The sequence below is a fragment of the Mobula hypostoma genome, chromosome 5 (assembly GCF_963921235.1).
Source record: "Mobula hypostoma chromosome 5, sMobHyp1.1, whole genome shotgun sequence".
NCBI lineage: Eukaryota > Metazoa > Chordata > Chondrichthyes > Myliobatiformes > Myliobatidae > Mobula > Mobula hypostoma.
In genome coordinates this window covers 185,488,741-185,507,314 of record NC_086101.1, presented here as the reverse complement: position 1 = coordinate 185,507,314, position 18,574 = coordinate 185,488,741, and the positions used below count along the sequence as shown (strand labels likewise).

Here is an 18,574-nt window from a genome sequence, read left to right as displayed (position 1 = left end):
CCCATTCTCCTGCCTTCTCTTTTGATGTCCTTAGCAACCAAGAACTTATTAACCTTTAGACATACTCAATGATTTGCCCTCCACTGCTGTCTGTGGCAATGAACTGCACAGATTCACCACCCCTGGCTAAAGAAATTCCTCCTCATCTCTGTTCTAAAGCAATGTCCCTCCATTCTGAGATTGTGCCCACTGGTTGCAGACTTCCCCATTTCTATCTGCTTTGGGAGCTCTATTGTTGAGTATATTCAAGGCTGAGATTGGATTGTAATGGAACATGTCACTGGATCACTCGTGACATCGAATAGCAGAGAGAACTCAAGTAGCTGAGTATTTTTTATGACAGGGTCATACAGCTCATTCACCCACTTACTTCCCTCTAACCTGCACTCCCCCACAACCCTGTCAACACCCTCCCATGATTCTCTTGCCTCCAACTTGCACCAGGAGCATGCTACCATGGCCAATTAACTCTCCAATGGAATGTGGGATGGAATTAGAAGACCCAGAGGAAACCCTTGCAGTCAAAGAGAGAACATGCAAACTCCCCATGGACAGCACCAGAGCTCAAGATCAAAGACAGATGGCTGGAGCTGTGTGGTAGTAGCATTGACTATGGTTCACCTTATTTGTTCACACTGAAGATGGCACACAACATACTTCCTGTCTCTTCAGGGAATGAAAGAGGCCACACCATGCCTATGAAGTGGTTCTGTAAGAGCAAAGTATTTTAATAAAGGGCAATTTTATTTTACATATATAGTCCACCAAGTGATCAATTCTTGATGCCCAGATTTTCTTTAGAAAGTCATGACCCACGTTCTTCCATTCCTTGGAGGCTGCCCAGAAAATAACCAACACTGACAGGATATTCTTCCCACATGTCAAATTCTCTTTGGCAAGTGCAGCTTCAATTCTGGTTTAACAGGTAGACAAGAAAAGTGTGAGGTAATTTTTGACTTATATATTATAGCATTATATTGATTCCTTGATGAGTGCAGCCAGTCGTTGAAAACCCTGAAAGAATAAGAAAGATGGAAGTGAGGAAAACTTATCACATTATTTTAATGGGACGACAAGCAGTTGCATGAAAAGATCTGGTATTTATATACTATCTTCATTTGTAAAAACCGTATGCAATGAGATATTTGCTGAAGTAGATAAATGCAATGTAATAGATAAACACAATTTATCGTAAGACAGAGGTTCAGAATTAGGCCCTTTAGCCCATTGATTCTCCTCCGCCATTTAATCATGGTTGATTTATTATCCCTCTCATCCTCATTCTCCTGCCTTCTCCCCTCAACTTTTGAAGCCCTTATGAATTAAGAACCTATCAACCTTTGTTTTAAATTCTATATCCAATGATTTGGCCTCACTGTCTGTGGCAATGAATTCCACAGATTCACCCGTTTCTGGTGTGATTATGTGCAACTTAGGTTTCCCCATTACAGGAAGGATGTGGAAGATCTTTTTCAAGATGTTGGAATGTGTAGGGAAGAATTTTTAGCAGTATGCTGCCTAGGTGTGGGTGGCACGATAGCATAGCAGTAAGTGTAATTGCTTTACAGCACCAGTGATCATCGATGTGCTTAATTCCCACCATTGTTTGTAAGGTGTTTGAATGTTCTCATTGTGACTGCATAGGTAAAGGAGTAAAGGTGGGTTACTGATGCCTTAGCACCAGTCGCTTTGGGCAGATGGGGCTCATCAGCCTTGGTTGGCAACTCATCTAGGGGAAGAAAAACTGCTCTCAAACTCCGTTGCTTTGAGGCATGGGGATGGCTTTGGGAGTAAAGCCCAAGGAAAAATCAGGGCTGGAATCCTCAAGGCAGTGCTACGTTGAGTTCAATGCTGACTAGCAATGCTTACAATGCCACAGATACCAAACTGTATCAGTCTCTACTGCCCCTTTGGATTCATGTAGAGGGGAAGCCTGCAATATGGGAAACAGCTTGCTCTCCATATCGTACTGCCCTGGCTTGTGTATCACGTAGACAGCTGGGACACAACATCGAAGGTCGACCCCGATGCAATCTGGTCAAACCCAGGTCAGGTCCTCCAGCAGAATGTTCGATACTTTAACATAACCAGTACTTTGATAACAAATTTACTTTGCCCTTTGAGATCAGATAACAAGTTTGTAAGCACGTATTTAAATCAGTGAGCGTTGCAAGTATTTACCTGATCTATTTGCTCAGGGGTGGAGACAGAATAGGCGGCACGCACATACGCACAGGGGGCTGAACTATCGAGCATGAAGGCTTGACCAGGGACAAGCAGCACCTGAGGAGAGAGGAGAGGCAAGTTAATGTAACACTTCAATAAGCATCAACTCTTAGCAACCAACGACTCATGCTGCCGTAACAGCTGTAAATGTGTGTGAATGTAAAATGAAATGGTCAGTTGAAGGGTCAACTTTGAAGAGTTAGTGAGTTAGCAACCACATATCCACCAGTTTTACCCTAACTTAATCCCAGGACAATTTACAATGACCAGTTAACCTACCAGTACTTCTTTGGACCAGGGGACAACCCATGATTTAAAGAAGGAGGACAGAGAGATTCCTAGCAGATTAGTGCCAGAATTGGTCTCAGAACTCTGGAACATCTATAAATGTGTCCTGTTAACCGCTACGTTACCATGGCGTAATGGGTAAAGATAAGTTTGCATTTACATATCATGTTGCATATTCCACTCAGAGAGCCTCACAGTTGAGGATGCACAAACTGTGACAAGATTTGGAGATGGATGGTCCTGACAAATGCCACACTGGGCTTTGTCATTTCTGAAGATGTGTCACCCAGTGCAAGACATAAAAAAAATTACTATAAGTTACAAGAAGTAATGCAAAAAGAGAGCAGAATAGTGAAGAATTGTTCATGGACCCCTCAGCAATCTGATGGCAGAGGGGAGGAAGCTGTTCCTAAAACAGAGTGAGCGCCCTCAGGTTCCCACATCTCCTCCCTCATGATGGTCATGAGAAGAGGCCCATGTCTCGGATGGTGAGGATGCCATCTTTTTGAGGCACTGCCTCTTTTGAAGATGTCCTCGTGGAGGGGAGGCTAGTGTCCAAGATGGAGCTGACTGAGTTTATAACCCTGATGAAGTGTCGCCTCTAGCGTGCCTTCCTCATACGTTTCCCACACTGTCAGGGTGACACCAGTGTGACACTGTTGTATTACATTAAAAATGGTGGGGCTAGGGCAAACCTGTGCAGGTCTCCATCTTCATTTCCTTTTTTTTTGAAAGGAGATACTGCGTGGTTATTAGCCTGTGCAGCCCAATTACACCCATGCGATCGATTAGCCTACTAACCTGCAGGTCTTAGGCACGTGGGAGGAAACTGGAGGGAACACTTGTGGTCATGAGGAGAACATAAAAACTTCCTGCAGACAGCGGTGGGAACTGAGCCTGAGTTGATGGAGCTGTAAATGCCTACCGATGCTCTAAATCCAATCCATGGACTAAGATTGTAAGTGGTGATAAAAATAGGAAAGGTACTCTTAAATTTGCTGTTGCCAGAAGTCCAGGACAGCAGAAGGAACGTGAGAATGTCGCTTTGTTTGGAAACTTTTCTTGAATCAATTTAGTCGACTTCCTTTCTACATTTGCTGTTGCAAGGCGTCTCTACTGGTGGCAAGGATTTAAAGGTTTTCTTTGATGCAGCAAATTCTTTAGTTAATTGTTTTATGAAAACAACTTTCTCTTGTCTTTTCATTGGATCAGAATTGCAATGGCACAGAACAGTGTTTTGCAACAGGGCCTGGGTTGCCTTCTTGTGTCAACATAGCTTTAAAGAAAAACATAAGGACCAGAGTATAGAGGAGAGAGGCCATTCTCAAGGAGAGTTGGAGGGTGGAAGATGGAGAGGAGGAGAGTGTGAAAATGGTGGAAGTTGGAAGAGAAGGGGATGGTGGTGATGGAGTGTGTGATTAAGAAAGAGAATTGTGATGAAGATGAGCTGTTAAGAGTAGAGTAGGGACAGGAAGAGGTTGAAAAAAAGGCAGAAAGTGAAGAGGAAGACTGAAGATTGAGGGAAGGGTCAAGAAGAGCTAGGGAAGTAAAGGAGAAGGTGTGAGACGAGGGGTGGAGATGACAAGAGGGTTAAGAGTGGGGTGAGAGGTAAAGGGTTTGTTACCGCAAACAGGACATTACCTCCTTTTCTAAGGCTTTCTCTGAGATGAGTTGGTGAGAGTCTGGAAATCCCTTTAGCTTCATCCAGAAGAACATACCAGCACTTGGAACATTCCACTCAACGAGATCTGAAAGAAGAGCAAGAAGAATGGAGATTATCTTTGACCATCGACCTTGGTGCCATTTCCCTGCACTATTCCCAAATCCCTCAATATCCAGAAATCTATTGAGTAATTTTGAATGAATTCAATGAATGAGCCTCCACATCAATTGAGGGCAAAGAATTCAGAAGATTCACTCGACTGAGTGAAGAAATTTCTCCTCATCCCAGCACTAAAATGCCTATCCCAAACTCTGAGACCAAAACCTCTGGTTCTAGAATTCTCAGTTAGAAGGGTCATCCTCCCCATATCCAATCTCTGGTCCCGTAGAAATTACAATGACCAATTAACTTACTAACCGGTGCATCTTTGGACTGTGGAGGAAACCACAGTGGTTAGGGGGAGAACGTACAAACTCCTTATTGGCAGCGGTGGGAAACGAACCCAGGTTACCGGTAGTATAAAGCATTGTGCTAACCTCTACACTACTGTTAAAATAATAACTTTATTTATATAGCACCTTTTATACATTAAGATGCAGGCACAAAGTGCTTCACTTAGATTGCAAAGATAAATCAATATAGTCATAAAAATTCAAGACAAAATTAAAAACCATAAGTAAGGACAAACATTATATAGAATCAAATGTAATCGAATATACCCAAATTGTAGAAATGCAATCAACGTCAGCAGGCATTAAGTAATCCAATAAGTAAAACAAGGCTAAATTATTTTTCTTAAGTAGGGTTGAACTACTGCAGTTTTTTAAGGAATCTGGGAAAAATGCCAGAATTCAGTGAGCAATTAACTATGTTAATACTGTTGATTAGTGCATCATAAACTTCTTTACAAAGGCCTGTAGGAGTTTATTACTTATTTATTTAGATACAGCACTGAATAGGCTCTTCTGACCCTTCAAGCTGTGTCTCCCAGCGATCCCCTGATTTGATCTGAGCCCAAGTCACCGGACAATTTACAATGACCAATTAATCTACCAACTGGCACATTTTTGGACTGTGGGTGGAAACCCACGCGGTCATGGGGAGAGTGTACAAACTCTTTGCAGGCGGCGTCGGTACTGTAAAGCATTGTGCTAACCACCACACTACCGTGCCGCCCAAGTATAGGATCAAGAACACAAGTGGATGGCTTTTAGCTGAGTAATTATTTCTCAGAATAATGAGAGGTTAATCTATGTGAAGAAAACATTTGAAGCATCTCACATGACACTGGCTTCTAGGAAGTTCAAAAGCTCCAAATAAAATACTGATAGGTGTAACAACTGTGCTAAATTACAAATTCAGGCAGTGAAGCTGAAGGCAGCAAACTGTACGTAGATAAATGGCTGGATTATCAGGAGTTGGTTGAGGGACAAATAATGACCAGGGACAATTCTCTCTTCTCTTCTTTACAATGTATCATGGATTCATAGGGCAGGGAAACTTCTACCGCTTACCCATACAAACCTACCAACTACTGCGTCTTTGGGATGCAGAAAGTCACTGCTACAACTGAAGGAAACCCATGAGGTTGGGGGGAGAAATATGTCATAGAGTCACAGAGCAGGTCCCTTGGCCCAAATGGTACATGCCGACCAAGATTCCCATCTAAGTTACTCCTATTTGTCCGCATCCCTCTAAACTTTTCCTATCCATGTACCTGTTCAATTGTCTTTTCATTTCATTTTAAAATCTTTTTATTAATTATTATTGAAAATAGACAACAAAAAAAGATACATTAAAATAATCAAGTCAATATATCAATATGTATAATAAGAATCAAACTATTAACCAAGCTAAACAGTATATCAATAATAATAATTAAAAAAAAACAAAATGTTAAAGCTATTTTTTTTTGAAAAACGAAAGAAGGAAAAAAGAACCCCTACTAACTAAAACAAAAAAAAACTCCAGCTAACAAAAAAAAACGAAAAAAAAACCCACTTGGAGCACAAACCCGGAGCTATACGCCATGCAAGCTTCTATTATTGTCTTTTAAGGCCACGTCCACACTACGCCGGATAATTTTGAAAATGAAGCTTTTTCTCTTCGTTTTGACCCTCCGCCCACACTAAAACCGCGTTTTCATCCCCCGAAAATGAAGATTTTCAGAAACGGTCTCCAGAGTGAATAAATCTGAAAACGCCTAATATCCGTTGTAGTGTGTACGGGGTAAACGGAGAGATTTAAAAACGCTGTCATGACAACACCACAACAATGCTTTTTCTGCTTCTGCTTGGTACTGCGCAAGCACTGCCAGATGGCTGTTATAACACACAGTCCCTGTGAACGGTGTGAGAGTTAAATTGTAAAGTGAGCTTCTTTGACTATTTAAAAACGCTGTGATGACTTGCCGGAACAGATGGCCACTGCGCGGCATTTCGTTGTTTTCTTGAACGCAACCCCCCGCATAACCTAACAATTTCAGAACAGACGGCAACGAGACTGAAGCCAGAAGAGTTAGAAATGTACTCACCAAATACTTTGACCCATAGCTTACTGAATAAATAAGTATACTCACTTTGCCCTGTTTCCTGTCCTTGCTTGTATGAAGGTGGTTTACCCATTTATGCAAGTACTTCTCTGACAATAGATGTGTAACAGCCTAATGTAACATTGTATGAAATACAAGATAACGCTGATGCAGACATGTTTTATACATTTAACAAGGTGCTTTATTAATGCAACAGAGTTAGTCAGTTTTTCAATGTTCGTCGTCAGCCGTCACACTGTCCGTGAACTCCCTGTCGGTTGCCTCCATACGCTCCAGTATTTTTCTTTTAGCTTTAAGTCCTCCTGCGCGAGAGCCAACAGCAATTCCTTTTAAGTTTTTCTACTCTGTAACTGGACAAACTCGCAATAAGTATACCTCTTCGCTTGTTTTCTGTGTGTCCTGCGAGTGCTCAGTACAGGAGATTCGCCCAAATATCTGTCTAATGTGGACGGAGATATTTTGAAAAACACTTAGTGTGGACACCTGTCGTTTTTACTGGAAACCGGTGTTTTCAAAATTATCCCGCGTAGTGTAGACATAGTCTAAAAGTAGTTAATGTACCTGCCTCAACCTTTTCCTCTGGCAGCTCAATCTAAATAATGACCAGCTTTATATTAAATGAAAATGTTGCTGCCCAGCTTTATATTAAATCTCTCTCCCCTCTCACCTTAAAACCGATGCTCTCTGGTTCTCAACTTCCCAACCCTGGGAAAAAGACTGCAAACATTGGCACTCTCTATGGTCCTCATAATTTTACACACATTTCTCAAATCTCCCCCTCATTCTCCTATGCTCCAATGAAAAGTCCCAATGCGCTCAATCTCTCTCCATAGCTGAAAGATTCAAAGTACATTTATTATTGAAGTATATATGCAGTATACAACCCTGAGATTCATCTTTCCACTGACAGCCTTGAAACAAAGAAAATCATGGAAAATGTTCAAAGAAAAACATCAAACTCCTCCCAAACGTGCAAGAATACACCCAAATCGTGCAAATGATAACAAAAGAGTGAAAAGCACAGAATATAAAACACAAAATCAAAGGAGTCCAGGCATATTCAATTCAGTTCAATCTAGCGCTGCGTTGTTCATTACCTGCAGACCGCCCCAATCAAAAACGCCTAAAGTAGCAAGAAATAAAGGAGCGACCAGAAACCAGAAGCACATCGTAACGTAAACTAGAGTCCAATCCACAAACTATGTCAATAAAATCTTGTCCAAGACCCAGGTATTGGAAAAACCTCATAAATCTCCTTTGAACTCTTTCCAGCTTAATGGCCTTTTCTCAATATGAAGGTGATGAAAATCTGAACACATATTTCTGGGGCTTCACCAATGTCTTGTACAATTGCAGCATAACATCTCAACTTCTATACTCAGTGCCCTGAGTGATGAAAGCCAGCATGCCAAAAGCCTTCTTCTTCACCTTATGGTACTATTTTGGGTAACCTAGATCCCTCTGTCCTACAACACTCCCCAGAGCCCCACAGTTCACTGTGAAAGCTCTATCCTCTCTTGTCATCCCAAGATGAAGAACCTAGCACTATCCACATCCTCCGATCATTGTCATTTTTAAAGACCATAAGATTAGGACCAGAATTAGGCCATCCATTCCATCAAGTCTGCTCTGTCATTTTGTCATGGCCGATCCATTTCTTCTCTCAGGCCCAGTCTCCTGCCTTCTCTCTGTATCCTTCCATGCCCTGAATAATCAAGGATCTATCTACCTCTGTCTTAAATATACCCAATGACTTGGCCTTCACAGCTGCTCATGGCAACAAATTCCACAGATTTACCACTCTCTGGCTAAAGAAATTCCTCCACATCTCTGTTCTAAAAGGACGCTCCTCTGTACTGAGGCTGCGTCCTCTGGTCTTAGACTCCTGCACTATAGAAAACATCTTTCAACATTCTATAGGTTTCAATGAGGTCACGCATCATTCTTCTGAACTCTGGTGAGTACAGGCCCAGAGCCATCAACTGCTCTTCACATGACAAGTCTTTCAATCCCTTTTAGTGAATCTCCTTTGTACGCTCTCCAATGTCAGCACATCCTTTCTTAGATAAGGGGCCCAGAATTGTTCACAATATTCCAAGTGAGGTCTCATCAGTAAAGAGCAGACTGGATTTTAGTTCAACTGGAGAACACGAGCTCTTGGATCATTAAAGTGCCTGCCTGGTTTTTATGCTCAAGTCTTTGCAGGGTTCAAACACATAACCTTTGGGCTCAGAAATATCACCAATTAAATTGTGATATTGAAAAGTGTGGCTCAGAAGAACCTCAGCTTGAATTCAGCCCGATGAAAACATGCTGGGCCTTCAGGGTGGATGCTTTCACCTTTCTCCACGGCAAGTGGCAACATTTTTATATATTTGCGTAAGAGACGTGGGCTTTGTGGAAAGTTTGTCCATGAGGTGGAGCTGAGCTGCCGCCTGAAAGGGCCGCGGTCCATGAAGTGAGGGAAGAACCATAGTGGTGTCAGGGAGGGAGCTCCCGAATTTTGAACCAGTTACGGTGAAAGAATGGTGATATGCACATTTCCAAGTCAAAAACTTCATGCCATCTAAAAGTTTCTTCTGCAGGCAGTTAATCTGATCAACCATCCTAGTTAGTGACCCCCACCCCCTCTATCTATTATCGCTGGCACCGCACTGCAAACACTTTAAACCACTTTTTATAATGCAGTTTACATTGTAAATACATGCTGGTATTTATACATTTATGCTCATTTTATTTTTATTTAAATATAGAACAGGCCCTTCTGCCCAATGACCTGCACTGCCCTGTAACACACCTATTTTTTAAAAGACACACAGAGGACAATTTACAATGACTAACTTACAATGCCTTTGGACTGTGGGAGGAAATCAGAGTCCCCCCCGAGGAAACCCATGTGGTCATGGGGAGAACATACAAACTCCTTACAGACAGCACCAAAACTGAGCTCCAAACCTCGACACCCCAAGCAGTAACAGCGTCGTGCTAACCGGTACCCTACTGTGGTTCCCATTTTTATTCCATATCCAAACTCTAACCTCTAACTTTATCTTGAAAATAATTCTTTATAATTGTTGAATGTTGCTATTTTTGTTGCACGTCGTGCCAACACACCACAGCAAATTTCGAATACATACAAGTCTATAAAGCAAATAAAGCAGATCCCTGATGATGTTAAGTGGCTCGGAGGGCAACTTCCATGTGGTGATGATCCCATGTCTTTTTTTCTTGCCCTTCTAGCGGGTAGAGGTGGTGGGTTTGAAAGGTGCTGTCTAAGTGTCTTGCGAGACTACGGATCTGCGCCTGGAAAGTCTTCACTCTCCAGGGCGCAGGCCTGGGCAAGGTTGTATGGAAGACTGGGAGTTGCCCATGCTGCAAGTCTCCCCTCTCCATGACACTGATGTTGTCCAAGGGAAGGGCATTAGGACCCATACAGCTTGGCACCAGTGTCGTTGCAGAGCACTGTGTGATTAAGTGCCTTGCTCAAAGACACAACATGCTGCCTTGGCTGGGGCTCGAACTCATGACCTTCAGATTGCTAGTCGAATGCCTTAACCACTTGGCCATGTGCCCACACATGTTGTAAGTGTAGAGCTGGTGGTTTGAAAGGTGCTTTCTAAGCTGGTAGAGATGGTGGGTTTGGAAGGTGATGTCTAAGCTGGTAGAGATGGTGGGTTTGAAAGATACTGTAAGTGTAGAGGTGCTGGGTTTGAAAGGTGCTGTCTAAGCTTGTAGAGGTCATGGGTTTGGAAGATACTCTCTAAGCATTCTTGGTGATTTGCAACAATGCATCCATAACTATTGGAAAGCAATTATCTCACTCTGAGGAAAGCTGACGCTGCAAATGCTCAGCCAGGAAAAAGGCTGAGCTGTGACCTGATGGAAGTTTATGAGGCATAGATAGGCTAAACAGACCGACTCTTCTTAGAAAAGTCAAACATTACAGGGCATAGCTTTAAGGTGAGAGGGAGAAAATTTAGAAAATAGAATGTAGAACAGTACAGCACAGGCCATTTGGCCCACAATGTTTTACCTACTCCAAGATCAGACTAACCTCCCCTTTCCAGATCACCCTCCAACTTTCTTTCATACACTTGTCTATCAAAGAGTCTCTTAAATGTCCCTAACATATTGGAGTGGATAAGGATTGGAGGGTGGCTAATGTAACTCCACTTTTTAAAAAAGGAGGGAGAGAGAAACCGGGGAATTATAGACCGGTTAGCCTAACGTCGGTGGTGGGGAAACTGCTGGAGTCAGTTATCAAGGATGTGATAACAGCACATTTGGAAAGCGGTGAAATCATCGGACAAAGTCAGCATGGATTTGTGAAAGGAAAATCATGTCTGACGAATCTCATAGAATTTTTTGAGGATGTAACTAGTAGAGTGGATAGGGGAGAACTAGTGGATGTGGTATATTTGGATTTTCAAAAGGCTTTTGACAAGGTCCCACACAGGAGATTAGTGTGCAAACTTAAAGCACACGGTATTGGGGGTAAGGTATTGGTGTGGGTGGAGAATTGGTTAGCAGACAGGAAGCAAAGAGTGGGAATAAACGGGACCTTTTCAGAATGGCAGGCGGTGACTAGTGGGGTACCGCAAGGCTCAGTGCTGGGACCCCAGCTGTTTACAATATATATTAGTGACTTGGATGAGGGAATTAAATGCAGCATCTCCAAGTTTGCGGATGACACGAAGCTGGGTGGCAGTGTTAGCTGTGAGGAGGATGCTAAGAGGATGCAGGGTGACTTGGATAGGTTGGGTGAGTGGGCAAATTCATGGCAGATGCAATTTAATGTGGATAAATGTGAAGTTATCCACTTTGGGGGCAAAAATAGGAAAACAGATTATTATCTGAATGGTGGCCGATTAGGAAAAGGGGAGGTGCAACGAGACCTGGGTGTCATTATACACCAGTCATTGAAAGTGAGAATGCAGGTACAGCAGGCGGTGAAAAAGGCGAATGGTATGCTGGCATTTATAGCGAGAGGATTCGAGTACAGGAGCAGGGACGTACTACTGCAGTTGTACAAGGCCTTGGTGAGACCACACCTGGGGTATTGTGTGGAGTTTTGGTCCCCTAATCTGAGGAAAGACATCCTTGCCATAGAGGGAGTACAAAGAAGGTTCACCAGATTGATTCCTGGGATGGCAGGACTTTCATATGAAGAAAGACTGGATGAACTGGGCTTGTACTCGTTGGAATTTAGAAGATTGAGGGGGGATCTGATTGAAATGTATAAAATCCTAAAGGGATTGGACAGGCTAGACGCAGGAAGATTGTTCCCGATGTTGGGGAAGGCCAGAACGAGGGGCCACAGTTTGAGGATAGAGGGGAAGCCTTTTAGGACCGAGATTAGGAAAAACTTCTTCACACAGAGAGTGGTGAATCTGTGGAATTCTCTGCCACAGGAAACAGTTGAGGCCAGTTCATTGGCTATATTTAAGAGGGAGTTAGATATGGCCCTTGTGGCTACGGGGGTCAGGGGGTATGGAGGGAAGGCTGGGGCGGGGTTCTGAGTTGGATGATCAGCCATGATCATAATAAATGGCTCGAAGGGCCAAATGGCCTACTCCTGCACCTATTTTCTATGTTTCTATATCTGCCTTCACACCAACCTTGGCAGTGCATTTCACGTACCTAGCATTTAGTGTGTGGAAAAAAAAACTCCCGTTGACACCCTCCCCCAACTCCACGATGAATGGTCCCAAGCCCAGCTGTGAAAGGAGGACGTTGGGCAAGCAGTTACCAACCCCCACCCTGTAAAAACCCAGCGCTACAGAAACGGCAACAGAAGCTCCAAACACCTCATCCCTGGGAGAGGAAGGATCTTCATCTAGAAGATGGGCTGCAGATGAAAGACTGGCCCAGGACTAAGAACCCTGGTGAGCTACTGTATGCCCCCAGTGGGATGATGGTTAAGTAGAAGCTGACATCCCCTCTATACTATCCTCCCAACATCTTAAAGTTATGCCTTTTACTTGGCCAGTTTTACCCTGGGGAAAAAGTCTCTGGCTGTCCACTCAAACTATGTACCTTATCATCTTGTACACCTCTATCAGGTAAACTCTCATTAAGAGAGATTTGCAAGGTAAGGGTAGGGGTAGTTGTCTGGAATGAGCTGCCAGGGAGGGTAGTGGAAGCAGATACAATCGTCGTCGTGGCTATCCCTCGAGGTCGAGGATGATGGTCTTCGTTCTGATGAAGTGGCCCACAGAGTGAAGGTGCCTGTGCGTGTATTTGTTTAACGTGTGCTTGATGTTGCTCTCCAAGAAGCACACGATACTTCACAAATCAACCAACTGATTCCAATGGCATGGAAACCACGACGACTGGAGCTGATGGATTTGTTGCAGCCTTCATCCGCCTTCACAGCCGTTGAGTTCAAAGTAACTTCATCCGCCTGTTCCACCGTTGAGGTCTTGGTTGGATTGTTCTTCGTCAGGGACCTCACCCTCGACCTCACCGCCATGGGTGACCCTACCAGGAGCATAGCTCCAGACGGCATTGCTCTCGGGATTACAGGACCACACAAGCTTCTCCACCACGACAAGGTGACAATCCACAGAGCAACATCTAGGAGGGGCTTAGACAGACACAGGGAGAGCGAAGGTACAACTGTGTGCTGGGGAGCGAATTCCAGGATTTAAACCAGTGACAATGAAGGGAAGACGATGTCTTCCAAGTCAGAATGATATGTGATTTGGAGGGGAATCTGTGGGTGGTGCCATTCCTATGCATCTGCAGTCATAGTCCTTTTGATGGTAGAGGTCAGGAGATACTGTTACGAACTGTAACGTTTTAGAAATAAACCAGCAGCAAGAGATTTCACACTGAATTGGGTTTTAATGTTAAAACCACGAGCTTTATTAGTACCTACTTATAATATCGTAACTTAACCAAGACAAACAAATGTTAACAGTGTTATGTGTACATATATGTGTAATATAGCTCCCAAACTAAATTAAGCTTGGGGAAACGAAGCTTAGAGTCTTGAGATGGTAAAGTAGAAAAGTTTAGTTCACCCATGGAATGTATGACAGGAAAGAGATATTTGTGATCCCGAGTGAAACGTAGAGAAAAGGTGGTTACGTCGAATTCCACAGGTAAACGAAAGTATTCCACAGATTCCACGATAGTAAAACGAAATAACAGTTGCTGTCGATCTTATCCGTCACGTCGTTCCAAATCCACATACGAGTTACCACCAAAAGTGATCGTCTTCAAGGGATTACCACACAATATAGCCAGGCAAGGGTTAACACATAAGTGGTCTCCACAGGATATCCCAAACAAAATCCACTCCTTTGGATTATATGAAGTGACGGACACCCATCCGTAATGCACAGCGTGCAGATATTTAACTCACCCTTGTGGGCATAAGAGAGTTTCGAACCATCGCAGTGACCAGCTGCAGTTTCATCAGCTGGTGTCTCTCTCTCTCTCTCTGTCTCTGTCTCTCTCTCTCTCTCTGTCTCTGTCTCTCTCTCTCTCGACTGTGACTGCCTGTGTCCTTGTTTTAAAGTTAAACAAGCTGCAAGTCAGTCAGTGAACAACATCATATTCCCGCCTCATTTAGGTGCTCTTAAAGTAACAGTCCACAGTAAATGAAACCTGTGGGTTCGTAACAATACTGTGGAAGTAGCCATGGGGAGTCAAGTGTATTTAAGGGGAACACAAGGGGGAAGTTCTTCACTCAGAGGGTGGTGCGAGTTGGAACGCGCTGCCAGAGCAAGTGGTGGACATGGTCTTGACTGTAATGTTTAAGAGAAGTTTGGATGCATGTGGATGGGAGGGGCATGGTCCAGGTGAGGGCAGATGGAACTAGGCAGAATAAGAGTTTGGCATGGAATAGGTGGGCCAAAAGGCCAGTTTCTACGCCGTGGTACTCACTCTCAACGCAGGAAGTGCAATTCTCAGGCAGCCACAGCCTACGTTGGTGGACTGGCAGCGGAAAGGGTCAGCAGCTATAAGTTCTCACTGGTCACGCCGGCATTTTGGAGCGATAACTTTGCAGCCCTTACCTTTCAGCCACCTTTCAGCAGACGTCTGCATGGCGTCCCTCTGCTTTTTGTAGAACTCAATCACTCTATCAGGGAAAGAATGGACAAAAAGACAGTTCGAGGTCAGTCACTGGTGCAGTAACATGTTGCGATTTTTTGTACCTGCAACCCAGGTTCAATGGCGCTCTGCATGTGAGGAGTTTGTATATTCTCCTCACGTCTGTGTGCTCTGCCTTCCTCCCATATCCCAAACATGTACGGATTAGTAAGCACTGGGCAAGCTAGGTTAGCACGGAAGCATGATCCACAGATGCTGCCTGATCCATTAGGTTCTTCCAGCTGATTTTTTTTTTGCAGGGAAATTAATTTTGCTGTGTTAAGGAAATAGTCAAAAGAAAGTAGTGTAATGCTATTCCAGCGCCCATGACACAGTCAGTTAAGTAATTCCCACCATTGTCTGCGAGGAGTTTCTCCTTTTTCCCCGTGACTGCCGGGGTTTCCCCTGAGTGCGGAGTCCTCCCACAGTCCAAAGATGTAGGTTAACTGGTCACGTGGGTGCAAATGGGCAGCATCGTCTTGTTGGACCAGAAGGGCCAGTCACTGTACTGCATCTCAAAATAAAAAATACGTTTAAAAACACTTTAAAGTTCACTAAAAACTAACATCTTCTGTGAGTTGCTCTAGGTTCTCATCTGTGAGATGCAGCTTCTGCACAATTGCATTGAATACATTTGGGTGAGACACTAGTGTAGTGGGTAGCATAACGCTAATCCAGTGACATCGACCCAGGGCCAGTTCCTGCCACTCTCTGTCAGGAGTTTGTTACTGCTTTGTATCTGTAAATAAGATGAAAATTTAAAAAAAACATGGCTTGGAAATCACAAATTATTTTATGGCTAATACAAATGGCATAATTTGAAGATGATTTGAGGAAAGTATAGGGTGTGGGAAGATGTCAGAGGCAAGATCTTTAGAGTACTTCAGTTGAAATAGTCCCAGATTCTAACTGCAGAGACCCAACAAAAACCTTCTTCAAACTTGCAGTGCATTACGAATTGTCAGACTTACACAAGGGGCCACTTGAGGAACAGTAAATGCTCAATTTAGAACAGGGGTTCCAATGTTTTTTATGCCATGGACCAATACTATTAAGCAAGGGTCCATGAACCCCAGGCTGGGAACCCCTAATTTCAAACAAAGAATACTACAGCACCTTACATCCACTGGTGGGTATGTGGAAGGCACTGCCAGGGGTGGTGTGGAAGCAGATATATTAGGGGCATTTAGAAACTCTTAGATAGACACATGGGTGATAGAAAACTGGAGGACTATGTAGGAAGAAAGGGTTAGGTTGATTTTGGAGTAGGTTAAAAGGTCAGCACAACATTGTGGGCCGAATGGCCTTAACTGTCCTGTAATGTTCTGTGTTCTGAATCGAGCGTTTATTATTCCTCATGGGGTCCCTCGTGCAAGACGGACAACTTGTAATACAGTGCAAGCTGGAAGGGGGTTTTTGAGGATATATGGAGTTAGAACATGGGACTGTCTCAACTCTCTCCGAACATTTATGCAAAGGGAAAAGGGGATCAAGGAGAGAGCAAGAGTGTGAAAGGATGAAGGAAAAGGGAAAAATAATAAAACAAGGATGAAAGAGACACAAGATGAAAGAGACACCGAAGACTGAGATGCTACTGGAATATGGAGGAAACATACAAGATGCTGCAGAACACGAGGGAACTCAGCAGCTCAGCTAGGATCTATGGAGGAAAGAGGACAATCAAAATTTTGGGTTGAGACTCTTACATAGAACATAGGACACTGCAGCGTAGAACAGCCTCTTTGGCCCAGAATGCTGTGTTGATCCTTTAACCTACTCTAAGAACAATCTAACCCTTTCCTCCCACATAGCCGTCCATTTATCTTTCATCTATGTTCCTAAGAGATTCTTCATTGACCCTAAGGCTACTGCCTTTACCACCACTCCTGGCAGTACATTTTCACCCCGGGGGAAAAATGTCTCTAGTTGTCCATTCTATCTATGCATCTTAGTATGTCATACATCTCTATCAAATCAAGATTCAAGATAGTTTATTGTCATTCTTTAGTACAAGAGGTTTCTTAAGGTTGTTACAGCTGGGGGTGGTAATGGGGATAAGCCACCATTACCTATAAATGCTCCCAGTGGCGTGCACCTTAAATAGCCTCTGATAATCAAGTCCTTCATGTGTGGCTTAGCTACTAAACCTGATGGAACCATTTCTACTAATAGGAGAAGGGGCAAAGGCAGTTTACCGGGCCTTAAAATCAGTTGCTTCAGGCAGATAGGGCTTGGCAGCCGTGGTTAGCAGCTCATCTGTGAGGAGGGAAATTCTGATCTCAAAGCTCCACTGCCTTGCGGGTGCACCCCTCATGGGGATAGCTTTGGGAGTAAACCCCGAGGGAAAAACCTGGAGCTGGAATCCCTAAGGCAGTCCGACATTGAGTTCAATGCTGACTGGCAACTCCTGCGACGCTGCTGGTACCGAACTGTATCGGGCTCAGCCGTTCCTTTGGGTTCATCAGATGTGTGGAGAAGGGGAGCTTGCTACATGGCTAACAGCTTGTTCCCCATATTGCACCGCCCTGGCTTGTGTATCTAGACAGCTAGGACACAATATCCATGGTCAACCTTGACCAACAGAGGCCTCAGAGAGTACACGAGAAACACCTCTCATCCGACTTCATTCCAAAGAGAAAAGCCCTAGCTCGCTCAACCTATCCTCATAAAACGTGCTCTCTCATCCCCTCTGGATCCTTCCTCACGCCCCCACGTCCTTCCTATAGCCAGTCAACTCCTTCATCTGGAATCGTAAACACAAAATAATCTCCAGATGCTGGGGTCAAAGCAACACTAAACCCCTTGGTATGAACATAGAATTCTCCAACTTCCGGTAATTCCCTCCCCCTCCCTTCCCCTATTCCTATTTCACTCTGCCCCCTCCCCCAGCTGCCTATCACCTCCCTCATGGTTCTGCCTCCTTCTACTACCCATTGTGTTTTCCCCTATTCCTTCTTCACCTTTCCTGCGTATCGCCTCCCTGCTTCCCCTCCCCCAGCCCTTTATCTTTCCCCTTACTGGTTTTTCACCTGGCACCTACCAGCCTTCTCCTTCCCACCCTCCCCCCCACCTTCTTTATAGGGCCTCTGTCCCTTCCCTCTTCAGTCCTGACGAAGGGTTCTGGCCCGAAACGTCGACTGGTCGTTTCCATGGATGCTGCCTGACCTGCTGAGTTCCTCCAGCGTGTTGTGTGTGTTGCCTTCATCTGGAATGAAAGGCTGGGAGGTGCAGAGAAATGAAAGGAAAGGAAAATGTAAAGGAGAGTGACGACAGGGGAGAAATTAATGAACAGGTGTGGTGTTTACTTTTTCAAGATTCAAGATTGTTTCCTGTCATTTTACCAGTACACAGATGTAAAGGAGAATAAAATCATTGTTACTCCATATCTGATGCAGCACAAAAAACACAATGAGATAAAGAACACAGTAATAAAAGAACACAATAAATACCAATGCATAAGATAGCTTCTATACATAGATTGATTGCAGGTCCATTAAGTGACACCAGGCTGTACAGAAATTGACTGGCAATGAAGTAGTGGTGGCAGGGGGGTGTGGCGGAGGGGTGGCGTGGTTATGGGTGGAGGTATTGATCAGCTTTACTGTTTGGGGAAGAAACTGCTTTTGAGAGTCTGGTGCTCCTGGCGTGGGTGCTACATAGCCTCCGTTCAGTAATTCACGCTCACCATTAACAAAGCAGGACTCTGATTTAACTGCAAATCAGAATTCCCAGTTGCTGTGGTGGCA

The 18,574-nt window shown here is 44.0% G+C and overlaps 1 protein-coding gene across 4 annotated transcripts in view; it reads right to left on the bottom strand.

Moving 5' to 3' along the window:
* Positions 1-687: 687 nt before the first annotated feature.
* aadat (aminoadipate aminotransferase) overlaps positions 688-18,574 on the bottom strand; it is an 88,379-nt gene continuing 70,492 nt past the window's right edge. For all 4 annotated transcript variants that reach the window (XM_063049490.1, XM_063049488.1, XM_063049489.1 and 1 more), the window contains 4 exons: positions 14,753-14,817; positions 4,156-4,262; positions 2,182-2,283; positions 688-1,014 (listed from right to left, as the gene is read on the bottom strand). In XM_063049490.1, coding sequence (XP_062905560.1) covers positions 973-1,014; positions 2,182-2,283; positions 4,156-4,262; positions 14,753-14,817 — 316 coding nt within the window. In that variant the 3' untranslated portion in view covers positions 688-972. The remainder of the gene's footprint in view (positions 1,015-2,181; positions 2,284-4,155; positions 4,263-14,752; positions 14,818-18,574) is intronic.